The sequence below is a fragment of the Kryptolebias marmoratus genome, linkage group LG22 (assembly GCF_001649575.2).
Source record: "Kryptolebias marmoratus isolate JLee-2015 linkage group LG22, ASM164957v2, whole genome shotgun sequence".
Lineage (NCBI taxonomy): Eukaryota > Metazoa > Chordata > Actinopteri > Cyprinodontiformes > Rivulidae > Kryptolebias > Kryptolebias marmoratus.
This window is the reverse complement of record NC_051451.1, coordinates 24,310,513-24,335,595: the sequence shown is the minus strand read 5'-3', so window position 1 is coordinate 24,335,595 and position 25,083 is coordinate 24,310,513. Positions and strand designations below refer to the sequence as shown.

General features: G+C 41.9%; 3 protein-coding genes across 6 annotated transcripts in view; 2 read left to right on the top strand and 1 right to left on the bottom strand.

The window, feature by feature from the left end:
* mcu (mitochondrial calcium uniporter) overlaps positions 1-10,678 on the top strand; it is a 54,188-nt gene extending 43,510 nt beyond the window's left edge. For 2 of the 3 annotated variants that reach the window (XM_017412827.3, XM_017412828.3), the window contains exons 3-9: positions 3,251-3,314; positions 4,700-4,870; positions 5,068-5,172; positions 5,285-5,445; positions 5,624-5,827; positions 6,636-6,752; positions 6,869-10,667. In XM_017412827.3, the coding sequence (XP_017268316.1) occupies positions 3,251-3,314; positions 4,700-4,870; positions 5,068-5,172; positions 5,285-5,445; positions 5,624-5,827; positions 6,636-6,752; positions 6,869-6,949 (903 nt within the window). In that variant the 3' untranslated portion in view covers positions 6,950-10,667. Of the gene's footprint in view, positions 1-3,250; positions 3,315-4,699; positions 4,871-5,067; positions 5,173-5,284; positions 5,446-5,623; positions 5,828-6,635; positions 6,753-6,868 lie in introns of all 3 variants that reach the window. The other variant, XM_025005197.2, reaches the window with a different exon arrangement.
* Positions 10,679-12,217: 1,539 nt separating this feature from the next.
* oit3 (oncoprotein induced transcript 3) lies at positions 12,218-21,730 on the top strand. Its single transcript, XM_017412813.3, has 9 exons — positions 12,218-12,352; positions 15,624-15,998; positions 16,075-16,185; positions 18,655-18,777; positions 18,866-18,988; positions 19,579-19,739; positions 20,035-20,447; positions 21,254-21,353; positions 21,508-21,730. The coding sequence occupies exons 1-9, from the start codon at positions 12,295-12,297 to the stop codon at positions 21,658-21,660; spliced, it is 1,617 nt and encodes a 538-aa protein (XP_017268302.1). The 5' UTR covers positions 12,218-12,294; the 3' UTR covers positions 21,661-21,730.
* A 108-nt stretch (positions 21,731-21,838) lies between these two features.
* Positions 21,839-25,012, bottom strand: pla2g12b (phospholipase A2, group XIIB). 2 transcript variants are annotated; one of them, XM_017412829.3, is made up of 4 exons: positions 23,717-25,012; positions 23,268-23,356; positions 23,000-23,165; positions 21,839-22,894 (listed from the first exon to the last, which is right to left on the bottom strand). In XM_017412829.3, exons 1-4 carry the CDS (start codon positions 24,216-24,218, stop codon positions 22,776-22,778), a joined length of 876 nt encoding a protein of 291 aa, XP_017268318.1. In that variant the 5' UTR covers positions 24,219-25,012; the 3' UTR covers positions 21,839-22,775. The 2 variants fall into 2 exon arrangements, with proteins under 2 accessions (XP_017268318.1, XP_017268319.1); XM_017412830.3 differs by having other exon boundaries at positions 23,280-23,356; positions 23,717-25,011.
* Between the last annotated feature and the right edge of the window lie 71 nt (positions 25,013-25,083).

Sequence of the window (25,083 nt, the reverse complement as noted above, 5' to 3'; positions counted from 1 at the left end):
CCGCGTTCACACGAACATGTCACTCCACAGATCGACGTGCACACGTGCCAGGGCTGCATTTGCATATGTTTCTAATGCTGTGCAGTGTCAGGTTTGTGTAAGTGGGTGATGAAATGATGAAGTTCTGGGTGTTACAATAATGGGTATTTTTATTCCCCCCCTCCCCGTCCCTCCTGGCTTCAAACATCAGAAGTTAATGAATGAGAAAAGCAGTGCTGGACAGCTCTCTGCAGACTGTGCAGTTATTTCAGACAAGCTGAAAGCTCTTTCTCAGCATGTCACCCGATCAGCAGCCTAATCACTGTTTGGACTCTACTTGGTACCGAGGGACAGCGATTGGTAATCTTATTTAAAATATAAACACACAGCAGCAGTCCTGCGTCGGAGACAGAGTGGGGAACTTTTTGTTCACAATGTTCTCAAGTTTTATGAACTCGTTCTTCCCTATCCTGTGCAAATAGGATTGTAGTTTTCTTTAATGTTCTTTTTATTCTTCAGTGGCATAGTGTGCCTATTACAACTGGGCCTTCTCTACCCACAAATGCACACACACACACACACTCATACACACACAGTATATAAAACCGCTTGCAGCTGCAGAGGCTGGCTTTTTAAGCTCTAAGGCAATGCCCACAAATAGATATGGACTGACACCACACCACAGACTTTTTTTTTCCTGTACAGACATCTCACAACACAATTGCACTCAAAAAGACCAGTTTAAATTTCACTTCTTTAAACATGTCACACTCTCATCAGTTACACGAGCATAGCAGACCAAATCAAGACACATGAGGCACAAGACAAGGCGCTGCATAACAAAGTGAACCCAATCTGTGTTTGTGTATATGAACTAAATGAGAACAAATTGGTTAGTGAAATAGGCTTCAACGCTGTAGTAAAAGGGCTCTGGGTCACTTTGGACCCCAAGGCATGTAGAAAGAAAGCCACAGCAGGCAGGTTGGGGAACTGGAGAGTTTGGGCCCAAAGTGACCAGAGCAAAAAATGATAAAGATTTTGTTCCAGGCGTCTCCGTCCCGTTTAAGAGAGCAAGAGCTCTCCTCTAACAGAAAACCTGTCCAGGTCTAAAACACGAGGCAATGATAAATATTAATGTTTTAAAAACTGGTCCTACCTTCAGTTCAAAAGTGTACTCTGGTGGATTAAATCATAAATGTTTGTGAGCACAAAGCAGGCCAACGCAGGTATGTTGTTGGTGTAGTTGAGCAATGACATGATGTACATGGCCTAGAATAGAGGTTTTTTTTAAGGCATACACACTCAAAATGCCATGACTATTACTCAGAATTCAGCTGCACGGCTTGCTGGTCACTTAGTCACAAACACTCAGAATTGAGTGAGACTGCAGCTGAAAATTTGTGTATATTTTTGCAATATTAGGTCAAGTTTGAGTCACCAACTAGTCTCCAACAGTCACAGCGTAGTGAGATACTCCTTTAACCAGCATCTATTGTAAACCACTGCAGCAAAATGACCCCAAATATAAACCGTTTAAATCGCCACAGCTGTTCATTTAATAACAAAATCCATTCACTCTGTCCTTCTAGTCATTTTTGTCTTTTTTAAGTTTATCCTTGTTTCTTCAAAAGCATTCATGTTTGTTGTCCTTAGAGGACTTCCTGCATTTTAGTGGTTTTCTGCAGCTAACATCCTCTTAGCCTTTCCAGTTTTACTCCATTTAGCTGCATGCATCATTCCCAGTTGCTAACTGAACAGCTAGCAGCTTGAGGTTGAAAAGAGTGCCCAATGTTCAGGTGAGGGTCCATCTTTTCATTTGGCATTTGTCTTGAAAAAGCCATAATTTAGCGACAATATCATGTCCACCTTTTGGCATCTTCAGTGGAGCTGAAGGAGGTGAAACAGCTGCTGTATGCAGACGTTTGAGTCTTGGATGGCGGACAGCTGTATACCACAAAATAAACACTTAAGTGATTTACGGGGTGCATCTAAATGTGTTTTATTGGTTTAGTCAAAGCTCAGATTTAAATCTGGTGAAGACTGCTGATCATCAACAGAACCCATCCAGTTTAAAGAACCTGAATGGGTTCTGCCCTGAACATGAAATGCAGTGAAGATGTATTTAAAGACACTTGAAGCGTTGGAGTTGTTATTGTTGCAATAGAGAGCTCTATGCATAATAAACTGAAATGGGTAAATACTTCCTTTCTCTATCATTCACAATTAAATTATTCTGCACCTGCAAAGTAGTACGCAGTCATAACGTTTATCAAATGATGCAATTCTCACAAAATTGCATTTTATATATCTGATTGTAATGCAGCCGAATAGGTAAAATGCCAGAGGGGGTGAATGCTCTCATAAGGCTCTGCATGTTTCCGTTTGATGCTGGGATTACAAGTTGTCCCACTGCAGGGTTTCTCTCCAGCTGCTGTTTTGCCTTGAGAGCACGAGCAGATAAATGAGCGCACACGAACACGCCACCCTCTTCTGAGGTGTTTTCCCCGTTGTGGTCATAAAGATAAACCTGTGAGAGCTTTGAGTGTCAGCCGCTGCGGTTCTCCTCAGCCAGGCAGCACAGGCATATCATAAATCTGATATTACAACACAATTACTCTACTGTTGTACTGTTATTGTACACAGAATGCATGAGCCGGTGACAGAGGCCTGCTGGGAGCTTTGTGCCATGCAGACACGTCACTTTGAAAGCCTTGTGGTGAAGATGTGCAGCAAATAAAGGAATAATAGATGTTATTTGATTTCTCATGTGTCATCTTCCTTCCATTTGCTCTCTTCAAACATTAGGAGTTGTGACAGTCATCTTTCGCCCAAGGCTCATCCCAACATGTGACAAGCTGTGGAATGTGAAACTTGTGCAGTGTTATTTGAGCATTCCCATCATACTAGAAATATTTTTTTACTAGTTAATATTTTGCAACAAAAACAAACTAAACAGAAAAAATGTTGTTAAATGCATCTTTGTTATTCAGTCTGCGTCATGGTTTTTGTCTTTGTGGTGGATTCTGTGTCAACATTCTGGAGTAACTGAAATGAAATATGTGGAGCTTTATTTCAGCCTTATTATCTGTGACCCTGTTTCGTCCGTGGAGGGCTGATCTGATTCCTGTGTAGCCAAAGCAAGAGCTGTTTCCATATTCTCTCTGAACAAAGTTCCTGTAGCGGTCTGAACTTTGCCAGGGCCGCCTCCTCGTCTCTGATCTTGTGGTGTTCATGGTTAGAGTCTCAAGACACGGTATCCTCCTGTGTGCAGGTTTGGAGCGGCGCTCCCTCGTGGCATGGCCAGAGACTGTTGTGTTCCTCCACTGCTCCTGAAGGTAAGCCCTGCTCCTTCTGTATATCCATCATAGCAGTTTGTTTTTGACTATGTGAGGGATTTCCATTTCGATATAAACTTCCTGTTTCTGTACCTGCTTTTGTTTCCTGTCTGAAAGTGAAATTTGCTTCAAAGAGGAATTATGCATTTATCTGACAGCTGAGGCTCATTTGGAGCTCACAGCCAGGTGGTCATTAATATAAAATTTGTCCCTGGCATCTCTTTGTCTGTGACGGGGAGTGTGAATGATGGAAAGGAAGAGAAAGGCCGGTTAGCCGAGAGACTGAGACGGCAGCATTTCAGACAAGGATGATTTGATTTGGAAGTGAGCTCTAATAGCTGTTGGACCGTAACAGAGACAGGCTGAAAATCCTCCGCGTGTCTGTGATGGCAGGATAATAGAGGAGAAGCAGAATGGGCGCAAGAGAAAAGCAACTCATCTACTTAGGGCAAAGGTTTCAAGGTGCCACTGAAATAAAGGAAAAAAATGGCTGTGAATTGGAAAATCTATACCTCTTTGCTTTTGAACCCAGAATCCGATGAAAAGAAGCTGCCAGCTGATGTTCCTGCAGCTCTCTGTGCGAGTTCAGCCAAAGATCTGCTGATTCACTGCAGAGCCTCTGAGGTTTTAGACACAGCAGCAACAAGGCAGCTTAGACCATCTCCTCAACGGGCTCCCGGTCCTCTGATTCATGGCTCTGTCATTGGAGCCCATTCAGCATGATAATACTATAAGCTGTGCGGGCTCTTTATAAATATAGTTTGGTTCTGGACCAATAGAGCTGTATTACAGAGCTTTTTAGCATGCAAGAAAGCGTCTCTGGGGGACTGTTGGACACAAAAATAACCATTTTCTATGGCGGTGGTAAAACTCTGCATGTGGAGCTGGCACTAAAAGCACACAAAATCTAAATAATGAACTTCATAATAGTGTTGAGGGTGCATTCTGTTAGTCCTCTGTGTGCTGATTAATTTCTCCCCTTTTGCTTTTACTGCTATGATAATCTTTTATGGAATTAATAAATTGTGATTGTTCCCAGAATGTCATTTTGATTGTCAGTCTCATTTAGAGGCCTGTTTGTTCTGTGTGTGGAAATGACAAATATCAATAGTTGGCATCAAACAACCAGCTGCAGTTCTCTCAGGAAAGGACTGGGAATTAATTAACACTGTATTAATTCTGAGGATACCTCTGAAGAGGATTTGTTTTGGCAAAATGGCAGCCCGTAGTGTATTTCTGCTTCTATTGTAAATATTTTAATTCTCATGTTTATCTGAAAACATCGACACTTTATAGTTTAAAGATTCCTTTGAAAGTTTTAGACCGAAGTTATTCAGACATGTGGAATATTTTGATTGTCCTTCTCCTCCCGGTGACCCTCTCAGAGGTGACGGTGGTGTATCAGAACGGGCTGCCTGTGATCTCCGTCAGTTTGCCGTCCAGGCGAGAGCGCTGCCAGTTCACCCTCAAGCCTCTCAGCGACTGCGTGGGAGTCTTCCTGCAGCAGCTCCAGGCTGAGGACAGAGGCATCGACCGGGTAGCCATCTACTCCATGGGTACGCACACGACCGTATTTATACTAAGCCATGCAGATCACTTTCCTCTGCCAGTGAGTAAATGTGTCGGCCGATACCTCCTGATAGTCAGACCCAACAAGCCTGATTATCATGAGAGGTGAAGAGAATTTAAAGTGGAAACTCATCAGCGCTACATTTCACCTCCTGCCTTCCTTTTCATTTGTTTCTCTCTTCAGACGGAGCAAGGATTGCCTCCTCCACGGGCATAGACATCCTGCTGCTGGATGATTTCAAGCTTGTCATCAACGACACCACACACCTCGTGCGGCCACCGAGGAGAGGTGAGCACCAGTGATGGAAGGAACCAAGTTCACGCTGTTTGATCCGAGACACTCCCTCTTTGTCACCGTCAGAGTAAAGACTGCATTCAGGCCTGTTTATCTGTTTGCACAGATATCCTGCCCCACGAGGAGGCCGAAAGGTTAAATGACGTCAAATTTCTAGTGCAGCAGCTGTACACCACGCTGCGCATCGAGGAGCACCAGCTCAGCAAAGAGCGGGAGCTGATCGGACGGCTGGAGGATCTCAACTCTCAGCTCCGCCCTCTAGAGAAGGTCCAATAAGCCTTTTGAATATTTTATTTTGGTGTAATTGCAGAAATTGCTGCAAGGTTTTATTAATAGAAGGATCTCATTGATTTACAGATCTTGCCAGACATTTTCAGCTGCGTTCATAAGCAAGTTAGAGTAATTTCTGTGACCACAGCAAATCTGCTCATCCTGATTTGTGCAGGTGAAGGAGGAGCTGAGCAGGAAGGCAGAGCGGCGTACCACCTGGGTGCTGTGGGGAGGCATGGCATACATGGCCACCCAGTTTGGCATCCTGGCCAGGCTGACCTGGTGGGAGTACTCCTGGGATATCATGGAGCCGGTCACTTACTTCATCACTTATGGCACAGCTATGGCCATGTATGCCTACTTCGTCCTCACGCGTCAGGTAAGACTCAGGAGTGTGTGCGTACAGTTTGGTTTGAGTCTCTTTCTTCTGCTTGACTCAGTCATTTATTTTTCACATACTAGCAAACTTACAAGCTAACCCTAGCGCAAACAAGTAAAAAAAAAACAAACGTCCCTGGAGAACTTCTTTTCCTCCAACGAGTCCGTGGGAAAGTTGGCCTGTGTGAAACCGGTCTGTGATGGTAAAAAGGCTGGAGGCGGCTGCTCTACGGATCAAATGCCAATTGTACCCGAGGCTTACGGGTGCATTTATACTGCAATGTAACATGCTATTTACTCTGGCAACAGTTTTAAGGCAACAGAGGGATTTACTGACACAACTTTCTTCATCCTTCACAATAAAAGTCTTTGATTCTAATATGGTATTATGCTGTAACTTTTCTTTAACCCTATACTTATACAACGGATACACATTGTCAGCATTAAACATTTGTTATATACATCACAGAACTTGACATTTCATAAAAATGTGCTTTATTTCTTCACATTTGGCTCTATAGAAAGGTTTTTCTGTGTATGCCAGCTCACATAACAAAACAGGAAACAGTGTGAAAGGACCTTTAACAACCAGAGATCAGAGTAAAGAAATTAAACTGTATTTGTAGCTTTTTTCTCAATGAAGTTGTTGTCTGTAGCAGCTGAATTCAGTTTTTTATGACTGAGGCGCTCCAAGGACACTGAATGATTTTTATTCCAGTGTGGTTTGGCTCAAGGACAAGAAAGCAGGACATCTGATAAACTGGTTTCTGTTACAAACTGCTCCGTCTTTGTCCCCCTTTGACCTGCAGGAGTACGTTTATCCTGACGCAAGAGACAGACAGTATTTGCTGTTCCTCCACAAGGGGGTGAAAAGGACACGCTTCGACGTTGAGAAGTACAACAAGCTGAAGGACGATATTGCTGAGGTGAGGCTTTGATAGCTGGATGTTCTGTGATGCGTTCAGAGCTTGGACTCTACATTTCTCCCATATTTGCTCCCCCTGCTTCATCCTGCCATATTTTAATTGTCCTCCCTGTCCAGGTGGAGTTGGACCTGAAGCGCCTTCGAGACCCGCTCCAGCTTCAGCTCCCAATTCAACAGCTCACAGAAACTAAAAATTGATGGCAAGTGTGACTCCCTCCCTCCTCTCTGAGCTCCTACAACTCGCTTTCTCTCCTCCCTTCTGCCGTCCAACACCCCTGCCTCCCCCCAAAAAAACACCTTACCTCTTTTACCAATAAATCCCATCCCTTTTCTTAACTGTGGATTTTTTTTTGTTTTGTTTCGTTTAGTTTTATTTTTATTTTTTTTCCATTTTGCTTTCCCGACTGAAACCTCCAGTTGGAATTCAGATGGAAAAACAGCTAAGAGCTGAAAAAAGGAGGGTGAGAAAAGCTGGAACTGAAAACTTCTCACAGCCGAAGGATGAAGAGGATGATGATGATGATGGTTATAAAATCAAACTGGGCGCTGTGGATATGCCTCAAAAACCTCTGGAGGGACAACCTGCAGGAAACCGCAGGGATAAATGTGAATTATCACACTTGTAGGCACTCCAAGACGGGGAGCACACAGAGGAGCGACTTGTTGAGTGTGTGTGTGTGTGTGAGGGACTATCATTGGGACAGTGAACCCAGCCACGCCGTCACTTTAGCCCCGCACTCTCTAGCAGTGAAACTGTCAACACACACACTCATCCTCAGCCTGTTCAGGCTCCAGGGAAAAGTTTACAAGAAAGTTCAGACTGCAGTCACACCATCAGGGAGACGCTGGTTTCCCTGCGGCTGAATTCTGCTGCCTCCCCCCTCCTCCTCCCCGAGCTGCACCTCCTCCAGGTGACGGACAGCCGTCCCTCCCTGTGTGACCTTCGTCAGGAGCATATCTTCCCTGGCAGGAAGCAGGAATGACGACGCCTCAGTTCCTCCTTCCTGTTGATGTCCTGTAGCGACCCGGCGAGTATGAGAGTACTACTACCGACAACAACATCACTGTGTGTTCTTTTATTCCAAAAAAAATATTTTGGCACTTTTTATTTTGAAAGCCATAGTATATTTGTTATGAAAAAAATAGGAATATATATGTATACAATCAAATAAACAGATGACCAGAGGCTAGTTTTTATTTATTTATTTTTGCCAGTGGGGGGAGGAGCTCTCTTGCGAATATAATTTTTACGAGAAAGTCATTTGCATCGCTTTGCCACGAAGTCCCTCAATAACAAAACGGTACAGAGTGTTACACTGAATGCAGTTACCATTCGTACTAACAGTTTCATACCTGGCACTACAGCGCTGTGTAAAAGTATTCGCCCTCTTACAAATTTTTTATCTGTTTTTGCTGCTTTGTCACACATACGAGTTTCAAATCATCAGACAAAGATAAGCTGAGTATTTGTAAAATGCACTTTTTAAATCATAATTTCATTTGTTAAGGGGGAAAATAGCTGTCCAAACCAGCTTGGCCTTATGTGAAAGAGTAATTGACCCCTAAACCTAATAATAAGTTGTGCCAACCGTGGTGACAACAACTGAAAACAAGCGTTTGTGATAACTGACCACGAGTCTTTAACATGAAGGAATGTTGCTGCTGTAATTCAGATCATCGTTCTGCTGCAGAACCCAAGTCAGCTCGAGCTTGAGATCACTGAGATCGAGCTTGAGATCACTCTTAGGTTATCTTTGTCTGATATTAACATTAGTTTGCCGATCTGGAACATTTAAGTGTGACAAAAAACCCGAAAACAGAAGAAATCTGTCAGGGGGGTGAATACTTCTTCACATCGCCGTATATATTTGCCCACACAGACGGGGGGAGGGATGTTGAGGCCAAATCAGGGTAAGAATGGCTGAATGTTTGTTGAAAAACACAAAGGAACGTGAAATAACGCTGTGCTTTACTCCTATAACCAAATGGATGCAAAGGTTGGTTAAAACATGATTGGATTGGTGAAATAAAGAGTTTTCTCCTCCCACTGCTGCTGTAATGCCCCCCAATCCCCCCCTGCTCCCTCAATGGCAAGGCAGGGTAGACTGCATGCTGTGGTATGCCCTCAGTAGAAATTTGTGAACATGTAGAAGAATTATTACAATTTTGTACTGAATTGGACACTTATCTTTGCCGCATCTTGCTGAGGTTTCATCATCCTTGTTAAATCAGTGGTTACAGAGATGTTTGTGTTCATTCTTTTATTGTTTTTTTTTTATTTTTTTGGGAGGAGGGGGGTCTTTGTCAGCCTCGCTGTTCAGGGTAACGACTGGTGACCCGTTCTCCCGCCTCATTTATCTTTCCAAAAAAAAGAACCAAACAAACAAACAAAAAAACCCTCAGAGCCTGTTATTTTTGACTTATTGGATCACCTCTGCAGAGGGGGGGAGGCTCGGTGGGCCAACATCCCAGCCCAGAGTTCAAGATCGTCTCCAGCTTTTTCTGTGCAAACAGTTGGCCGAATCCTACTGAAGAGATCGTAACGTTTAACTGCGGATTTTATATTAAAATGCATGACTTTGGAATAAATCAGAATCTAGCCTTGCAGATCTCAGAACAGGATTTGGTCGGATTTGGCGCAGTGTGTGTTCATGTTCATGTGTGTGTCGGTTGTCCTTCAGATAAATGGTGCCTTTTGGATAATAAATGATTTAAACTGTGTTGACAATGTAGCAATTACATGACCGGCCGAGACAGGATGGTACAAAGCACTCGGAAAGGGTCCAGTTCGGATGTTTGGAAGTAAATATTTGGTTTGAAGTTTTTGAACTTTAAAAACCATTCAGCGCGTGAGCCCAGAGAACAGATCATCGTAGCCGTGAATCCTTTAATTGCTGCTTGTCGATACTAGTGAAAGTCAATTCCATCCTCATCCCACCTCCGTCGTTAGCTTTAAATTTATTTCTCTTGAATCTGTCAGCTTTCACACACACACTCACACACACAAACTACGACACACACAAAGAGCTTTGAAGATCTTGGCGGCGTGCTGAGAAATCTGACTGTTTGTGGTCCAGTCCTCCCTTCTGCTGTAAAGAAGAAAAAAAAACTCTCCATCATCACTTCCTCCTTCTTTTTATCACCCCATCCACCGTTAAATGCCTTTTTTTTGTCTTTATTTTTACAAAACAAAATATATCAAATATAGGGAAACTTATTCTAAAGAGGGTGTTGCATGAATGTATGTTTACATGGGAAAATATGTAAAAAATAAAGATGATTTATTAAAATAAGTGCAAAGATAATTTAAGAACGTCGTTTGTAGAGATTCCTAGTTATAAAGGGCAGTGGACTGAGCTGCGTCTTTAAGGTCTGATATGCTAAATGTGATTTAAGTCCCCAGCCAACCAACTGCTCAACCCCCCCCAAATCAGTTCCATCTTCATTTTATTTCCTTTTATAACACCACCCTGACTGTCCACACCCCCCCAAAGAGCGGATAAATATGTGGGCCTATAAAGGAGGCTCGAGACGTCGGCCATACGCTTTAAACTTATCGGGGAACACCTCCAGTTCTTTTTCTTACTCCTTCAGCCTTTTTTCCCCCCATCCAAAGTCTCATTATTATTCTATATTTTAAATGTGTGTTTATTTGAAATATTTTATGTGTTCATTTATGTGTTTAAAATGCTTTAAGAGTGAAGCAGAATATCGGATTGAAAGGATCTTGTTTTTCATTCTGACCTCTTATTTTATTTGATTTTCTTTCTTTTTCTCTCTCTCTCTCCAGATGACATGATGCTGTAATGTTGGCAAAAAAGCAAATGTAAAATCCTGTATCATTTATGAAATATGTATAAAAGAAAAATGTAATACAATTATCAATAAAATCCTTATCCAGTTTTTGGAGCCAGTGGTCTGGATGAAGATTTTGTTGTTTTGTCTTTTGGTTGCGACAACATGTGTGATTTATGGGATGCTCTGCAGGTATTTATAAGAAGGAACTTTTCAAGGTCTTGATGATATCCTCCAGCTGCCCTTGGCCTCCAGTTCCTCCTCTGCAGGACATCCTAAGAGATAGATCTGTGCCATCAATTTAACTGAGCTCGTTTAAGCATCACTAATATACTGAGAGGCACCAAAATGTTACAGAGGCTAATGTACTGGGGCCTGAGCGGTTAAATTGATATGTCCATATTTGCACTACGTCCTAATGGATTCAATTTTTTTTTATTTAATTAAAAGTATGAAAGTCCATTTTGGTCAGTATCATAAATGATTAACAGTTATTACATAAAACTTTACCAGCATGGTTGCTTTTTCTTTGTTCACTGCATCTGCTAATCTCTCTGTCATTTAAATCACAAGACATTAGGAAAAACAGCCTCTATTGAATAATATGACATGATATCTATAGTTTTATTATTAATTTTGGAAAACCTAAGCCACAATTACAGGAACGTCTCTAAAAACAACCGGAGTCGACCTACAGCTGTCCTGATTAAAACAGGACACGACCGCTTCTATAAAAAGAGCTCCATGTTAGCCTGGAGCTTCAATGAGCAGGTAAATGAATTACAACATGAACAAAATAACGGTAAACATCGTAAGACCATAAAAGCAAATAATGTCACGTCAAAACTGAGTTGCCATTTTGTGAAAATGTGTCATTTTAAGAATCCTTAAAGTTGTTTCGTGTTGATCGTGTGAGTCAAACATGGCCTCCAGTTTAACAAAATCATTAAAGGTTGTTCTCAGAAACTCCTGAGTGTGTGATCTTTCAGTCAGTTTCCTGTTTGTTGAGTAATTTCATTAAAGCCTTAAAGGTCAGTCTCAGCTCAGAGAGGAGGCTTTGGTCGTTAGGGGACCTTTAATGTCTGTATAATCCAGGACCTGGGAGGATTATTCCTGTTTAAACAAAGTGAGAAAGTGCCACAACAACAAAGTCACGACGCTAATGTGTCTGAAAGAAAAGAGCTTCAAAAACAGGCAGTAAATAAGGAGAGGAAGGTTTTGAAGGTTTTACAGTAGTGCAGTTGGGTTCTGATTCTTCTCGGTGTAACCAAGGTGTTTTATTTCTAACTTCTGAGTCATTTCTTTTTGTTATCTTGTGGACTGTTGCTCATATTGATTAAAGCACGCAGAGGGAAAAGGCAACGTTCAGGTTCATTTCTTCAGCTTCTTAATAAAAGGAAACATGCCACAAACATTTCCTGTCCTGGCCTGGTGGTTTGTTTACAGATGAGCACAACGAAGGTCTTAATCTACGCCTAAATAAACCCTGAGTGTGCATTTAATGTTGAAGTGAACGACCACACTCCTCAGGATGATACAGATGAGTGGGATAGGAGGGAGGAGACTGGAGGAGCTCACAGATGGAAACAATGGTAGGATGGTCCTGCCTTTGGATTGAGGGTCAGGAGGTCAGGGGTGAGAAAGAAACCTGACAGTATGACAGACGAGGGATCAACGAGGACAGCACAACTTTATTCAAGAGTCAGGCTTCAGCTTGGATTATCTCTTTAACATCAGCACAGCCAAACATGATTCCTTTGATAATCATCAGTCTTCTGCAGGAGGTTTTTGCAGCTGCAGGTGTAGGTGAGTTAATTATTCTTGCTTGATTTTAAGACACTAACACTCATCAATAAGCTTCTATCTGTTGTTTGCTTTTGCAATCGTTATTTTTGTTCCTGTAGATTTAGCTGAAAGACCCATTTCCAGCATCGATGTAGTTTATCATGTAGTGTTTACCAGTTTTGTAAACTTTGTGTCGCCTTCAAGTCCAAGCTGATTCCTTCAAAGTGAAGTTCTGAATTGTTAAAAACGAGTCACAAATATGTTTTCGTAAAAGAAGATGCTTCTGTAGGATTTAAGATGGAAAGCAGAAGCCAGGAGCTGCTGATCAAAAGCACTTAAATAAGCCTGACCACCTCTATGAAAACAGGAGTTTAGTCAGTTTTCATACAGGTGTGTGAACACAATACTAAGGCAGAAATACATCAGCAATGACCTCAGAGAAGCAACTGCTGCTGCCAATCAATCTGAGAGGGGTTAAAGGTCATCTTTCAAACCACTTGGAGTCCATCAGTTTGCAGTGAAAAGATTATTCACAAGTGGAAAACACTTAGTTGTCAGTCTTCCCAGAAGTGGATGTTTTAGTACATTTACTCCAAGGTCAGACTGTGCAACGCTCAGGGAAAGAGCCAAAAACTTGACTGAAATGTGAAATGTGTGAAAGATGTGCAGAAATAAATGACTGCAAACCTCAGTGAACTAAAGCAACATTGGAAAGAAGACTGGACCAGAACCTTGAAAATGGAAAGATGGGGAATAAGTGATGGAGTTCAAAGCGTTTGGTGAAAGTGGTTTAGGACTGTGGCTTTTTATGGGTTTACTCAAAACAAGAATGCAGATGTTCTTGTAATCAGTGATCATGTCAGGAAAATGTAAAAATCCTCAACTTTAGCATACTCACAAAAAAATAATAAAACGTTTGGACATTGTGTGTCTTCATCAGCTCAGATAAGAGTTATGAGTCCATCTCATTACGCCTAATGTGGCTCCACGTTCCTTTGAACAGTTATTCAGGCCCCATCTGGAAGATTTAACGCTCGCATTAGCATAAACCCACATGAGTCAGCTCTGTCCTCAGCCCCTGCTGTGCCTGAATCTGGAGCACTCTGGGTCAGCCGTACGTCTCCAAAAAAACGGTTGTAAAAGCTGCCAGGCAGCCCGAGCTATATGGATCCATCCCTCAGCTTTTATTGCAGCTGCACAGAGAAAAGATGGAGTGCCCAAGAGTGGATGGAGGTAGAAAATGCTGTGTGTATGCTTTGTAGGTTCATCACACATAAATATTTGTCCGTAGCTTCTAGGAACCGAAAGCTGAGCAGAAGTTTGTGGAGTTTGTGTGTAAATGTAAGAAACACACTAATAATGGCGTTCTGGCTGGGTATTTTCTCAATGCGGCTCCAGTGAAAGGTTGTCTTGGACTGCTCTGTAAAGATGCTGAGCTGACCAGTTTCTCACTCATTAACAGTCTCACTCCTGCCCTCCTCGTGTTGTCTCCCTTTGTTTTACGTCTGCCTCTTAATTACACTGCTGAGGGGGGGGAGAGAAACTAATAACTGTTTTGCTGCACTCTATTTACTCTTTCAGCTCTGTTGTTTTCCTGATGCTGTGTGTGATTAGCTGTGGAGAACAGACTCAAGACAGAACTCCCTGAACAAAGAGCCCAGTGTTGAGAGCTTGTTGCCTTTTATTTCTCTGACACCAGGGCAGGAGTTAGGAGGGAGACGGCCCCCGGGCCAGAGCTACTTCTGGGGCTCCGTTGGCATTTAAAAAAAACAAAAAACATTAAAGTTATAGAAAGAAGTTTTGACAGGTGTCAATGCAGCTGCTGCCTAAAACTGCAGCATCAACATTTTAATAATCTATGATAAGAAAAAAAGCTTTTATTTTTTGAGGTGTAAGAGAACCAAGATTGACAGAAATGTTTAAGCTGCTTCCAGCAAACTTAAGAGACAGACAGAGACAGACTGAAAAGAAACCCTCAAACAAGCAGTCGTTATGTGAAAACTATGAAAGATTCGTGACCCCTGAGCGACAGGAGACTGTGATGGTCACACGTGATTTTTTAATGTTTCTAGTGTTTTATGTAAGACATATGAGAAGTCAAAAGGACCTTTAACTTCCAGTTTTAAAGAGAATATTCTGAGTTTAAATACAGCTGAAGCCTATAAAATCTTGGGGGTGCACTCTCTGCCATCTGGAAGTAGTTGAGAGTAAACCTTTAGTTTTATAACAATAAAAATAAAACAGTAAAATAAAATAAAGTAAAGCTAAAATAGTAGCTACAAGGTAAAATTAGCAAGACAATACATCTAAAAGAAACATAAGAAGACAAAATAGAAATAAAAAAAACAATGATTTTGAAGGAATTGAGGAGATCTCAATGTTTTTTTGGAGGGGAACTTTTTTGAAAATAAAGTTATATAATTTAAAAAGCATAAAAGTTAAAGTCCCAGCAAACTATTTGAAATTAAAACAAACATTTTGATATGTGAATGGTTAAAGAAGCGCTTTTGCGGAAGCAGCTTGATCGCAAAAAGTGTACAAAGAAAACTGTAAACAAAAAACAACATTCAATATTCAATCAAGTCCATTTTAGTGTTTTTTCATGGATACATGTAGCTGACAATCAGACATTTACCACAAAAAAAGAAACGTGTGATCAATCTTAAACAGTTGGATCAGCAAATTTACAGAAAAAGTCAAATGAAAAGGTGTATTTTCTCACACGTAATGGATTTGTCTTTAGAAATGTCTTTCTCCATTCTGGTGTAATGGGTAGGAATTGGATTTTAGTTGTGGTCCCCAGAGCTCACAGCCCTGGAAAATTACATATTTAAAGTTGTTATAGAGCAAACTACCAGCAATTTTCACTGGAGCCACTCAAGAATGAAGACTAATAGTTTTGAGGTGGAGATGCCAGGAACCTGTTTGGAGTTTCTCTGGAACATTTTCTGCCTTTCGCTTTGGAGACGATATAAAAAAAGGACCTGAAACAAAAATACAATCAAAAACAAAACAATCCCAGCTGGAGTCAAACCAGACATGTTTGACAGTTTTTTGACAGTCGTAACCTACCAGTTTAAATCTGTATCTTTAACAAGCAGACTGCACAATCTCCCTCCCTGACAGCATGTCTGGTGGGTGACAGCCACTCTGCACAACCGCGTTTACATTCAGGTCTTGTTTTTTTCTCCAGAAATGAAAGAACAACAAGCTTTGAAACAGCCTCAGTAATAATAAATGATGATCTTGAAGTACAAGGTTTCCTAGTCTTAACTCATCTGTGACCCCTCAGCCCTGGACCCCTGCTCTGCCTACATCAGCCTGAATGAACCCTGGAGGAACACAGACTTCCACGTCAACCAGTCGTCCAGCAGGCCCCTGTGTGACAGCCACGTGTCCGGGGAATGGTACCGCTTCACTGGCATGGCCGGGGACGCCATGCCCACCTTCTGCATCCCCGAGAACCACTGCGGCACACACGCTCCCATCTGGCTGAACGGCAGCCACCCTCAGCTCCGCGATGGGATTGTCACCCTGCCCGTGTGCGCCAGCTTCAATGACAACTGCTGCCAGTGGAACGCCAGCATTGATGTCAAGGCCTGTGCCGGAGGATACTTTGTGTACCGCCTGCCCAGACCCTCTGTCTGCTTCCATGTTTACTGTGGCCGTGAGTGAGCATGACAAATGTTTTTAAAAAATCACAAGTTTTCACTGAACTGATGCTGTGTTTCTGTGCTGCACAGATTTCTACGACATCTGTGATGAGGTTGAATGCACTGGTCCTGGGTGTCCGAAGTCTGACTGTCGCTGCGCTCCTGGAACTGTCCTGGGTCCAGACAGACAAACATGTCTGGGTGAGACAGGCGGGGAGGGGGGGAGGATAAGCCAGGAAACATGAAAGTTATCTGGGCTGAAAATGTTTTAGGAAAAACAACACAAAAGATAATGAATGCATTCACTTTTACACAAATATCTGTGTTGTTTTTTTGAGTTAAGAGAATATTTGGCATCTTGGTGATTAAAGAAACATGATTTGCAAATTGCATAAAGTATAAAAATGTCATGTTTATTCAATAACCTTTGTCAGTTTGTGGGAACAAAATGAAATGTCAGAACTTTGCATGCTGATTTGTGCCAAGCATCGTAACTTTAACATATTTTGCAGCAAGCTGTGGCTTTTCAGTTCTTGTTTGAGTTATTTTTATTCATGGTTCTTGTAAGAAGCTTTTACTTCTTCTTATAGCTGCCTCTGATGCTGTGCCACTTTGACGTCTGTCCACAGGCTTTGTGTTTGCAAGTTTTACTGAGTGAACACAGATGCAGCTTTCACACAGTTGCTTTCCTGTTTCTTATTTTTCTGTATGTCTTTTTTGCATTCTAACTACTTTTGCAGACTTTGTACTATTTTACCTATTTATATATCAAAACATTCAGCTCATTTAGGAAACGGGTGCTGTGACTTTTTGTCTTTATATTTATTCTACTTTTCAAAATGTTTAACTTTATTTACAATTTTCTTCCCCATAGAAATACATTAAGATCTCTTCAAATTCTTCAAAAAGATTGTTGCCTTTGAAAAGATTTGTTTTAATCTTCCTTTGCTACTTTTAGCTTTTAGCTACTGTTCTGCTTCTGTTAGCTTTAACAGCTCAGTTTCAGCTTCCTCAGCAAGTGTCAACCTTAGCGTCCACATTGTATTTTTGCTAAAAATTTATTTTTTTCTAGTTTAAATTTATTGTGTAAGATTTGTTTCCAAAATGCATCAGGTTTGTGTGAAAGTTCAAACACACAAATGTTGTGATTGTGCAGCACAAAGTCTGATTTGTGTTTTACAGTAAAACAAGCCTTTTTTTTTGTTTTTAGTAAAAACTATTTAGATTTTTAAATGCTTATTTGACTTCCATCTTTCCTGTTCATTACCAGGACGTAACAGTGTGCTAATCTGAGGAAACAGCTGTTTCTGTCATCTGCTTCTATTGGATTAAATGTACTAATTAGTGGGTTTTACACTCATGTGTTTAACCTCCAAGATTGTCGAGACACAATTTGATTTGCATTTCATGCTTTTAGCTCAATCAAGCTAATTATAGTTTGAGATGTTGGTTAAAGTTTTTTTAAAGGCCTGCTTTTATTGGAGCGTCCAATCTTTGAATTGTGTTAAAGTTCCGCAAAACAAAAAATAAATAAAGGTCTAGGATTTCTTGAAGGAATGCATATCACCCGCCGCCTTTCACGCCAGGGAAGAAGTTATAGTCGTTTTGGTCAAACCTTGTAAATGATGTTATACAGAATCCTGTATGAAGTACGACTCTCAGTGACCTCCACACCAACTTTAGCTCAGTATTATAGATATTTTGTGGCTAAGGTTGGCTACCTGTGGCAGCCATCTTGAACTGCATTGACTCGTAATGTTAATGAGTTTTAGATGTACTGATTAACTTCATTAACATCCATCAAGAGGACCATGAAATATTTTGCTAACGCTACAGACACATATGAACACACATAGACAAAACATTATTCCCATTTTGCTTCTTGATTTGGGCAATAATGATCCCACTTGATACCTTGAATTTAGTCTCTTGGAGCTTGCTTCTTTAAATTATTATTTCCAGTAGATCTAAAGCGCATCACTGTCGATGTGAAATGGCAGCATGGTCCCCCGCAGTGTGTCAGCTCCTAATTCATCGCTTACAACAGCTCCACAACCCGCCACACAACTGAAGTTGTTCTGCCTCTTTCATTTTTATTGAGTCTCTACAATCTTCTTATTGGTTTTGTAAAATTAGTTTCTTTGACAATTTAATTAAAATTCTAAACCAAAACAACTTAAATCTGGTTTCCCATGCTTCTCAGCAACAACAAAGAATGAAATAGTGACTAATATAATATAAATCAGAGTGATGTCTTCTGATTTCATGTTTAAATGTGTCTGTGTATGTTTATGTGTGGCTCCTAATAATAAGTGACAAACATGGAGCCCAGCAACCAAACTGCAACTATCTCATCATTCACCCATCAATCCAAGCAGCTTTTCTCTCCAAACTGTCTTCTATCCTCCATCTTCTCTCTGTCCACCCTCTCCTTCACTCTAGCTTTTGTCTCCACTCTCATTCCATCCATCATTATTCCTTCGCTGTCCCTCTCAGTATTATCAACTCCATTTTGAGGTCCTTCAGAGTCCATCTATCATCCCCTCCAACCCTGAAAAATGAAATAAATTGCCCGGAGGTGATAAACTCCACCCATCTGGCGCTCAGCGAATGAAAGCCAAACTCGTGATGATCATATCTGACAAGATGTGCTGCGTGTCCTGTGTTCAGATGTAAATGAATGCGATAAGGGGAATGGTGGCTGTGCAGAGGTGTGTGTGAACACCAAAGGCTCCAGGCACTGTGAGTGTGGGCGGGGCCGCACGCTGGATGAGGATGGGCGCCACTGTAGAGGTACATGACACACCAGTCTGTACAGAGATAAATAAAACACTCTGCATTCTTAGTTTGCCCCCTTTTTCCCCTGTGCTGCTTCACACAGAGACTGCAGGCTGCCATGTCAACAATGGAGGCTGCAGCCATGGCTGCTTCCCCCTGAAGGACTCCTATCAGTGCCACTGTCCCAGAGGACTGGAGCTGGGAGAGGACAAACACACATGTCAGGGTGTGTATGTGTGTGAGGATGAGGTAGATGGCGCAGATAAGGAGGCTAACACAAGGAAATAAGCTTTCATTTATCTCCAAAGGCAAACCAGTGGAGTGCTGACACAAATACGTTCACATTTCAGGGATAAATATGATTTTTTAACTAAACTGAATACATAATTCAGGAAGGATATTCTTTAACAAAAGCATAAACCGGCTCCGTTTACACTGGTTAGTATGTTTATTCACTCTAGCAGTTTATAAATCAGACAATGATGGCAAGAAAAGTACAATTTTCTGTCTACCTGGATTTTCAGAATAGTTTCAGTAGATTTTCTTTCAGTTTGTTGATTAATTCATCAATTAAATATGTCAGCTGTTATGATTATTAAATGATAAATAACAGAAAAACCTCAAGACATTACATTTGAAAATGGTTTTAATTTGTGTGTGTGTGTTTTTTTTTTTTAATGAATCACTGAAACAACTACTCAGTGAAGTAACCTGATTTTGGATTATGTTAACTTTCTCTTTATTTTTGTATCCACATGTTGTTTCATGACCTTTTTAAGTAATAATACGTAATTATTTTCCTTCCCATTCCTGCAGTGCCGGTCCAGTGTGACCCCAGCTCCATCACTGTGTCGGTTGCTAAAGATTTCGTTGGAGGACTGGAGCTTTCTCTGTCCAACTCGTCTTGCCGCGGCGTCTCCAACGGGACACACATCAACCTCCAATTCAGCCTCAAAACCTGCGGCACCGTAGTGCGGGTCAGAGGCTTTCATGTTTCCTATCCAATTACTTCTGCTTACTTTGTGCTATTTTACCCAATCATACATCAAAACTTTCAGCTTATTCAGGAGATGAGTGCTATGACTTTTAATATTCATAACTTTTATACAATTCAAATTATTCAACTTTAGGTTTGAACTAGCTTTTTGCTACTTTTAGCTTTAATGTATCAATTTTAGCTTCTTTTGCAGATTTTAATCAAGTCAGTCAGTGCTCAGCTGTGCATTTTCTAAGAAAATTACACACTCGTGTGATGTAAATGTTCCCTCTCAGGTGACAGAGGACAAGATTGTTGGGACCAACTTGGTGACGGGTCTCCCCAGGAGCAGCCCAGACAGCAGCAGGGACCTCATAGTTCGGACCGGAAAGTTAGTGCTCCCAGTCACCTGCGAGTTCCCCAGGGAGTACCAAGTGTCGGACGAATACCAGGCCAGTCTGCGCGGCTCAGCCCTGGAGCTGGAAGGCCACAGCGTCGGAGTCTTCAGGTTCAACCTGGAGCTCTTCAAGAACTCTGAGTTCGCAGAGCCGTACCGTACCCCGCCTCAGCTCCGCCTGCACGACTCGCTGTTCTTCGGCGTCGAGCCAAAAGAGAGAGTGGAGGGCCTCTCTGCTCTGGTGGAGAGCTGCTTCGCCACTCCAGGGCCCAAAGCCGACAAGGGCCTCAAGTATTTCCTCATCAAAGACGGGTGAATATCGTTCAGTCTTCAGGCCACACCTGGCTGCAAATGCAACAAGTGAAGCAGGGTATTCTTAGAAAGTTTTTGTTTTGACCTCTTCTGGCCAAAGATCTAACCCAACCAGATCCATCCAGTTCATCCAGTTCAAGGTGGGTCTTCCAAGAAAGGCTCCTCTACTAAACAGGAAGAGATGTCATTTAAATCTACCTGCCGGCTGAACAAAATGATAGCTTTCGTGGAAACGCTTCACACTTCTTGAGTGATGTGACTATTTCCAAGTGTCACACATCGTCTGGCCGGGCAATTCTAATTTTCCTGTTTGTAAATATTCTGTACTCGCATGATAGTTTTATAAATTCACAGAATCCGCTTCACTGAAAACCACAAACGTCTGCTTTTTGACTTCTGTCTAATTAATATAAAATACGCAGTGCGAGTCCTGCAACTTTGTGATGGATGTCAACAGTTTGGGGCTCAGCTGGCGTTCTCAGAGCCCATAGCTTCAGCTGGTTGACAGCTGTACGACAGGAAACAAACTGCTTCAAAGAAATGCCAAATGAAAATCACTGGTGGCCTCAAATTGTGATGAATGAGGGGAGGAAACCTAAATGCTCAGAGCAGAAAAATGGAAAGTAAGTTATCCTCTTGCTGTTTGACACTAACAGGACAGTAAGATGATCCATCTTCACAAGTTCTCAGAGATTTAGCAGGAAGTTCAGGACAGCTGACTTGTTAGAGACTAATGAATGAGTGAGTTCTGTGGTGGGACATCTGCTGCATGTTTGACTGTTTTCTCCCTTCGGCCTCCGATGCAGGTGCATCTCTGATGAAACGGTGACACAGTATTCATCAAAGGACCAGCTCTCCAAGCACTACCAGGTCCCCGTCTTCAAGTTCATTGGCAAGGACAATCGAGTGAGTAAATTAGGCATGCTGGGAGCCAGCTGGTGGCTCTGTGTGGGTTTGTATGTGTCGCTCTATACCATAAAGAGGAATTTATGATGAGTTAGCAGGATCCACAACTCTGTGAAACCACTCTGTTTTTTAATTTATTTTTATTTTTCTGCAGCAAGTCTTCCTGCACTGCCAGGTGTTGGTATGTGGGGCAGGAGACACCCGCTGTGCCCAGAGCTGCCGTGGACGTGTCCAGCGGGAGATTCAAACGAGGGAATCTCAGGAGCAGCAAACTCTGAGCCAGGGCCCCATCTACATTTTGCCTTAGCTGACATCAATTATAAACAAAACGAGCATGATGCCACTGAAATAACACAACTGGACTGATCATGTCTGTTTATTTGGTAGTTGTAGATGAAATGAAAACGTACATGTTCATTGCACCGTCCCTTTAAAGTCCGACACACATACATGTGTAGATCTACTGCACACACGCTCAGTTTGTGTTATTTATATTAGCTGGTCATTATTAGGACATCCCAATGTGTGTTTTTTTTTGCCACTTCATGTCACAGCACTATTTACTGACAATAAAGTGATTGACATTTTCATTAGAAACCAGTCGGAGGGGCCGCAGTTCGACTCGTGTTTATCTGGGTCACGCTTTTAGACGTTTCTTGCTTGCAGCTTGACGACTTACTCATGTCTGTTTCTAGTGGTTTAAATTTCAAGGCAGGGCTGACTCGGAAACTACAAGCAGAATAATCACAGATGCACTTTTGCTCATTTGCTGAGTTAAATCAGGGGTAAAAACTGTGCCTGGATATCACTTTGGCAGTTAATCATGCCATTTAACCTACAATTAGACACAAATTTATTCAGAGAACATCGAAAGTAACTGTCAAATAACTTACAGCAAACATTAACACAGTAGCAGTAATGTACATTACATTTACAAGCAATGGCTTAACATATGAGCTTACAGCAGCACACCATGATCCTCATGCACCCCAGTAATTATTTTGCAACTTTCTCACTCTAGAGGAAATTAATCTGACTACAATATCCTCCTCATCTTCTTCTCAGGCACTGTTTGGAGTCATTAGGTAATTTATGGTAATGGAGTCATAGACGCCCAAATTTGACCTAAATGAGGAGTACCAAGAGGTAAATATTCATGAGCAAATAATTAAACTTCTGACAGAGCTGTATTCAGACACATAGTATCAGTTAAGTACCTGATATGATTAAATCCCAGGAAACAGTTTCCTTGAATTCTCTGTTTGAAAGTCCTGATCTCTGATTCTTAAGAGGGCTCTTCTGTCTCACATGAAGCTTATCAAAGCTGGGTGCAGTTGATGAAAAGTTTAAAAGAGGCTAATCCATGACTCTGTTATTTATCTTTGACAGCACAGAGGGGTTGACTAGCCCCAGTGTTCGGCGTCACAGCTCATCCCTCTCCTCTCCCTCGCAGAGACACGCTGCCCTCTGGCTGTTCATGTAAGGCCTGCAGCCGAGAGTCCACACCGTGTTGTAGAGAGCATCTGCCATCGATTCACAAGCTGAGAGGAGGGAGACAGCCTTGTTACGTTTTGCTGACTCTCAAGAGTGCCTTGTATTTCTGAAGGTCAAAGTATACAGCTGAACATATCTGCAAAAATTCTCACCTTGTACTTTGGACACAAACCCCAAGCTCTTCTTCAGGTCAGAGCAGATGGCGTGCAGACAGGAGCGAAACTTGTCATCGCAGTCGTACTTGTTCAGGCCGCAGGTGTCGTAGCAAACGTCGAGCTGGTTGCAGCACTTTGTCATAGCTGGGATTCCCACATCAAGCTGCAAAAGGAAAGAACTTCATTGTGTCACTAGTTTCCCAGCAGATATGATAACAGATTAAATCTCAACGTGAGCTGTTGGTGCTATGAGCAGGCCACCTACAGCAGCATTCACCTGGAATCCCACCAGAGAGGAGCTGCAGCCGTTGGGCTCTGGCAGCTGGTAGCCGGGCCGAGGACGTGGAAGATCTCCTGAGAAGGCATACACGCTGCACTTAGCTCTCAATCAATGTTACGTACTCAGAGGTGTTATTTCACAGAAAAGATTTGATTTGATTTGGTTTCCTAACTGAAGGGACAGTTTCCTCCCGCACTGATGAAATTACGCATTCAGGTTTCAGTAACAGTGGCCTTTTGGACAAAACATGTTGATTATTTCAAAATAAGATGAAATATATTCATAGAAACAGAAGATTGTAGCTTGTAGATGCCATTTAACTCTGCTGTGCCTTTGCTGCAATGAGTAAAAGAGTCTTCTCAGGTGAACAAAACTAACATAAAGTAAATATTACGTTAATGGAAAAAAAAAACAATTACAAGATTCAATCTCACCATATCTGCAGCGGTATTGACATACACCGTTGTGTCCTCCAACCAGCTCCACCAGGGAGTCAAAGTATCCGTGCACAGTCTGAAAACTGTTTCTGATTGAGTTTAGGCTCCAGCTGCTAGCCTCTTCTTCAGCTGCAGGTTTATTTGGGGACTTGTTGGTCTGGACTGGTCTGATCTCGTTGTCTTCGTTCACAGAAGAAGGTAGTTTCTGGGTGATGGCTTCTTTAGTAAGAGCTTCTAGAGCAGGGGGGTCTCCAGCAGGCTTGGAACTGTCTGCCACATGGACCTCAGCTCTCTGGTTAACTGCTGGAAGTGTTTCAGCTGACTTTAGGTGTTTTGCTGCTTCTGCAGGAGCAGCTGCACCGTCTGCATCACTCGCAGCCGCTGAACCCACAGTGGCAGCCTCCCCCTCCTCTTTAGCTTCCGTCTGGTAGTAGCCTAAAGTGGCACATACGCCCAACGATGTGCAGAGCAGTAGCAGGGCCACAGTCCGGAGCAACATGATGTCGAACTGGCAACAATCCAACAGAGGTAGCTCCCACAGAGTGAGGTGTTGTTAACAAGGTTACCAGAAAAGAAAGAGCTCAGGGACAAAAACACAGGCTGCTCTTTCTGACTCTGTCAGCCTGAGCGCAGACTTTGACCTCTGATTAGGTTCTGGCAGACAGCAAGGCACTTTGTCGTATCAGGGGCAAAGGTCTCACCATATCAGTCCATTGAAAAGTCTTTATAATTCTCTTAATCCTCTCATTTTACAGTGATTTTTAAACACTTTAAATGAGTGCCTTCACCCCATTTTGGTCACTAAGTTATATTAAGATTTTTATGACTAGAATCACATGGAAAATAGTGGAAAATCTTCTTTGTATTTCCTTAAATGCTCCCCCTCCTGTTCCATCATGACCTTTCTCAAGACATGACAAACCTCAAACTATTTTTACTGGTTTTGATAAAGGTCACAGACTGACAACTCAGCACTGAATAAAAACAAAGACGAGCACAACATTTTTTTGTTTTTTTCTTCTAAGAGGATGGACTGCTGCAGCCTTAACTGGATTTTATATTTTAAAGTGCAGTTTTAAAGATCATAGGGAGATATGGATACACGATATTAGCCACGCAAAATGCAAAAATTAAAGAATAAAGCCAGTGAAGAAATTTGGCTGTAGTACAGATCATTGTGTTTATGCCACTGTTTCTCACAGGACTCTACTGCCCTCTTGTGTTCACAGAGTAATTTACTCCTACTTCTGTGATATCTTCCCTCCAAATACAAGGCTTACTAATTATTAATTGTACTCACTTCTTAAATATTTGATGACTGCTTCACTGAGTCTGCGGCACAAAAAAACCATAATTACTCCAGT

What these genes read in the sequence shown, in the direction of transcription:
- oit3 (XM_017412813.3), top strand. Translation starts at nt 12,295, where the DNA reads ATGATTCCTTTGATAATCATCAGTCTTCTGCAGGAGGTTTTTGCAGCT. An exon ending in GGATGGGCGCCACTGTAGAG is followed by an intron (nt 18,778 to 18,865) that starts GTACATGACACA and finishes TGCTTCACACAG; the next exon opens with AGACTGCAGGCTGCCATGTC. An exon ending in TCATTGGCAAGGACAATCGA is followed by an intron (nt 21,354 to 21,507) that starts GTGAGTAAATTA and finishes ATTTTTCTGCAG; the next exon opens with CAAGTCTTCCTGCACTGCCA.
- pla2g12b (XM_017412829.3), bottom strand. Translation starts at nt 24,218, where the DNA reads ATGTTGCTCCGGACTGTGGCCCTGCTACTGCTCTGCACATCGTTGGGC. An exon ending in GATTCCAGGTGAATGCTGCT is followed by an intron (nt 23,166 to 23,267) that starts GTAGGTGGCCTG and finishes TTCCTTTTGCAG; the next exon opens with CTTGATGTGGGAATCCCAGC. An exon ending in GTTTGTGTCCAAAGTACAAG is followed by an intron (nt 22,895 to 22,999) that starts GTGAGAATTTTT and finishes CCCTCCTCTCAG; the next exon opens with CTTGTGAATCGATGGCAGAT.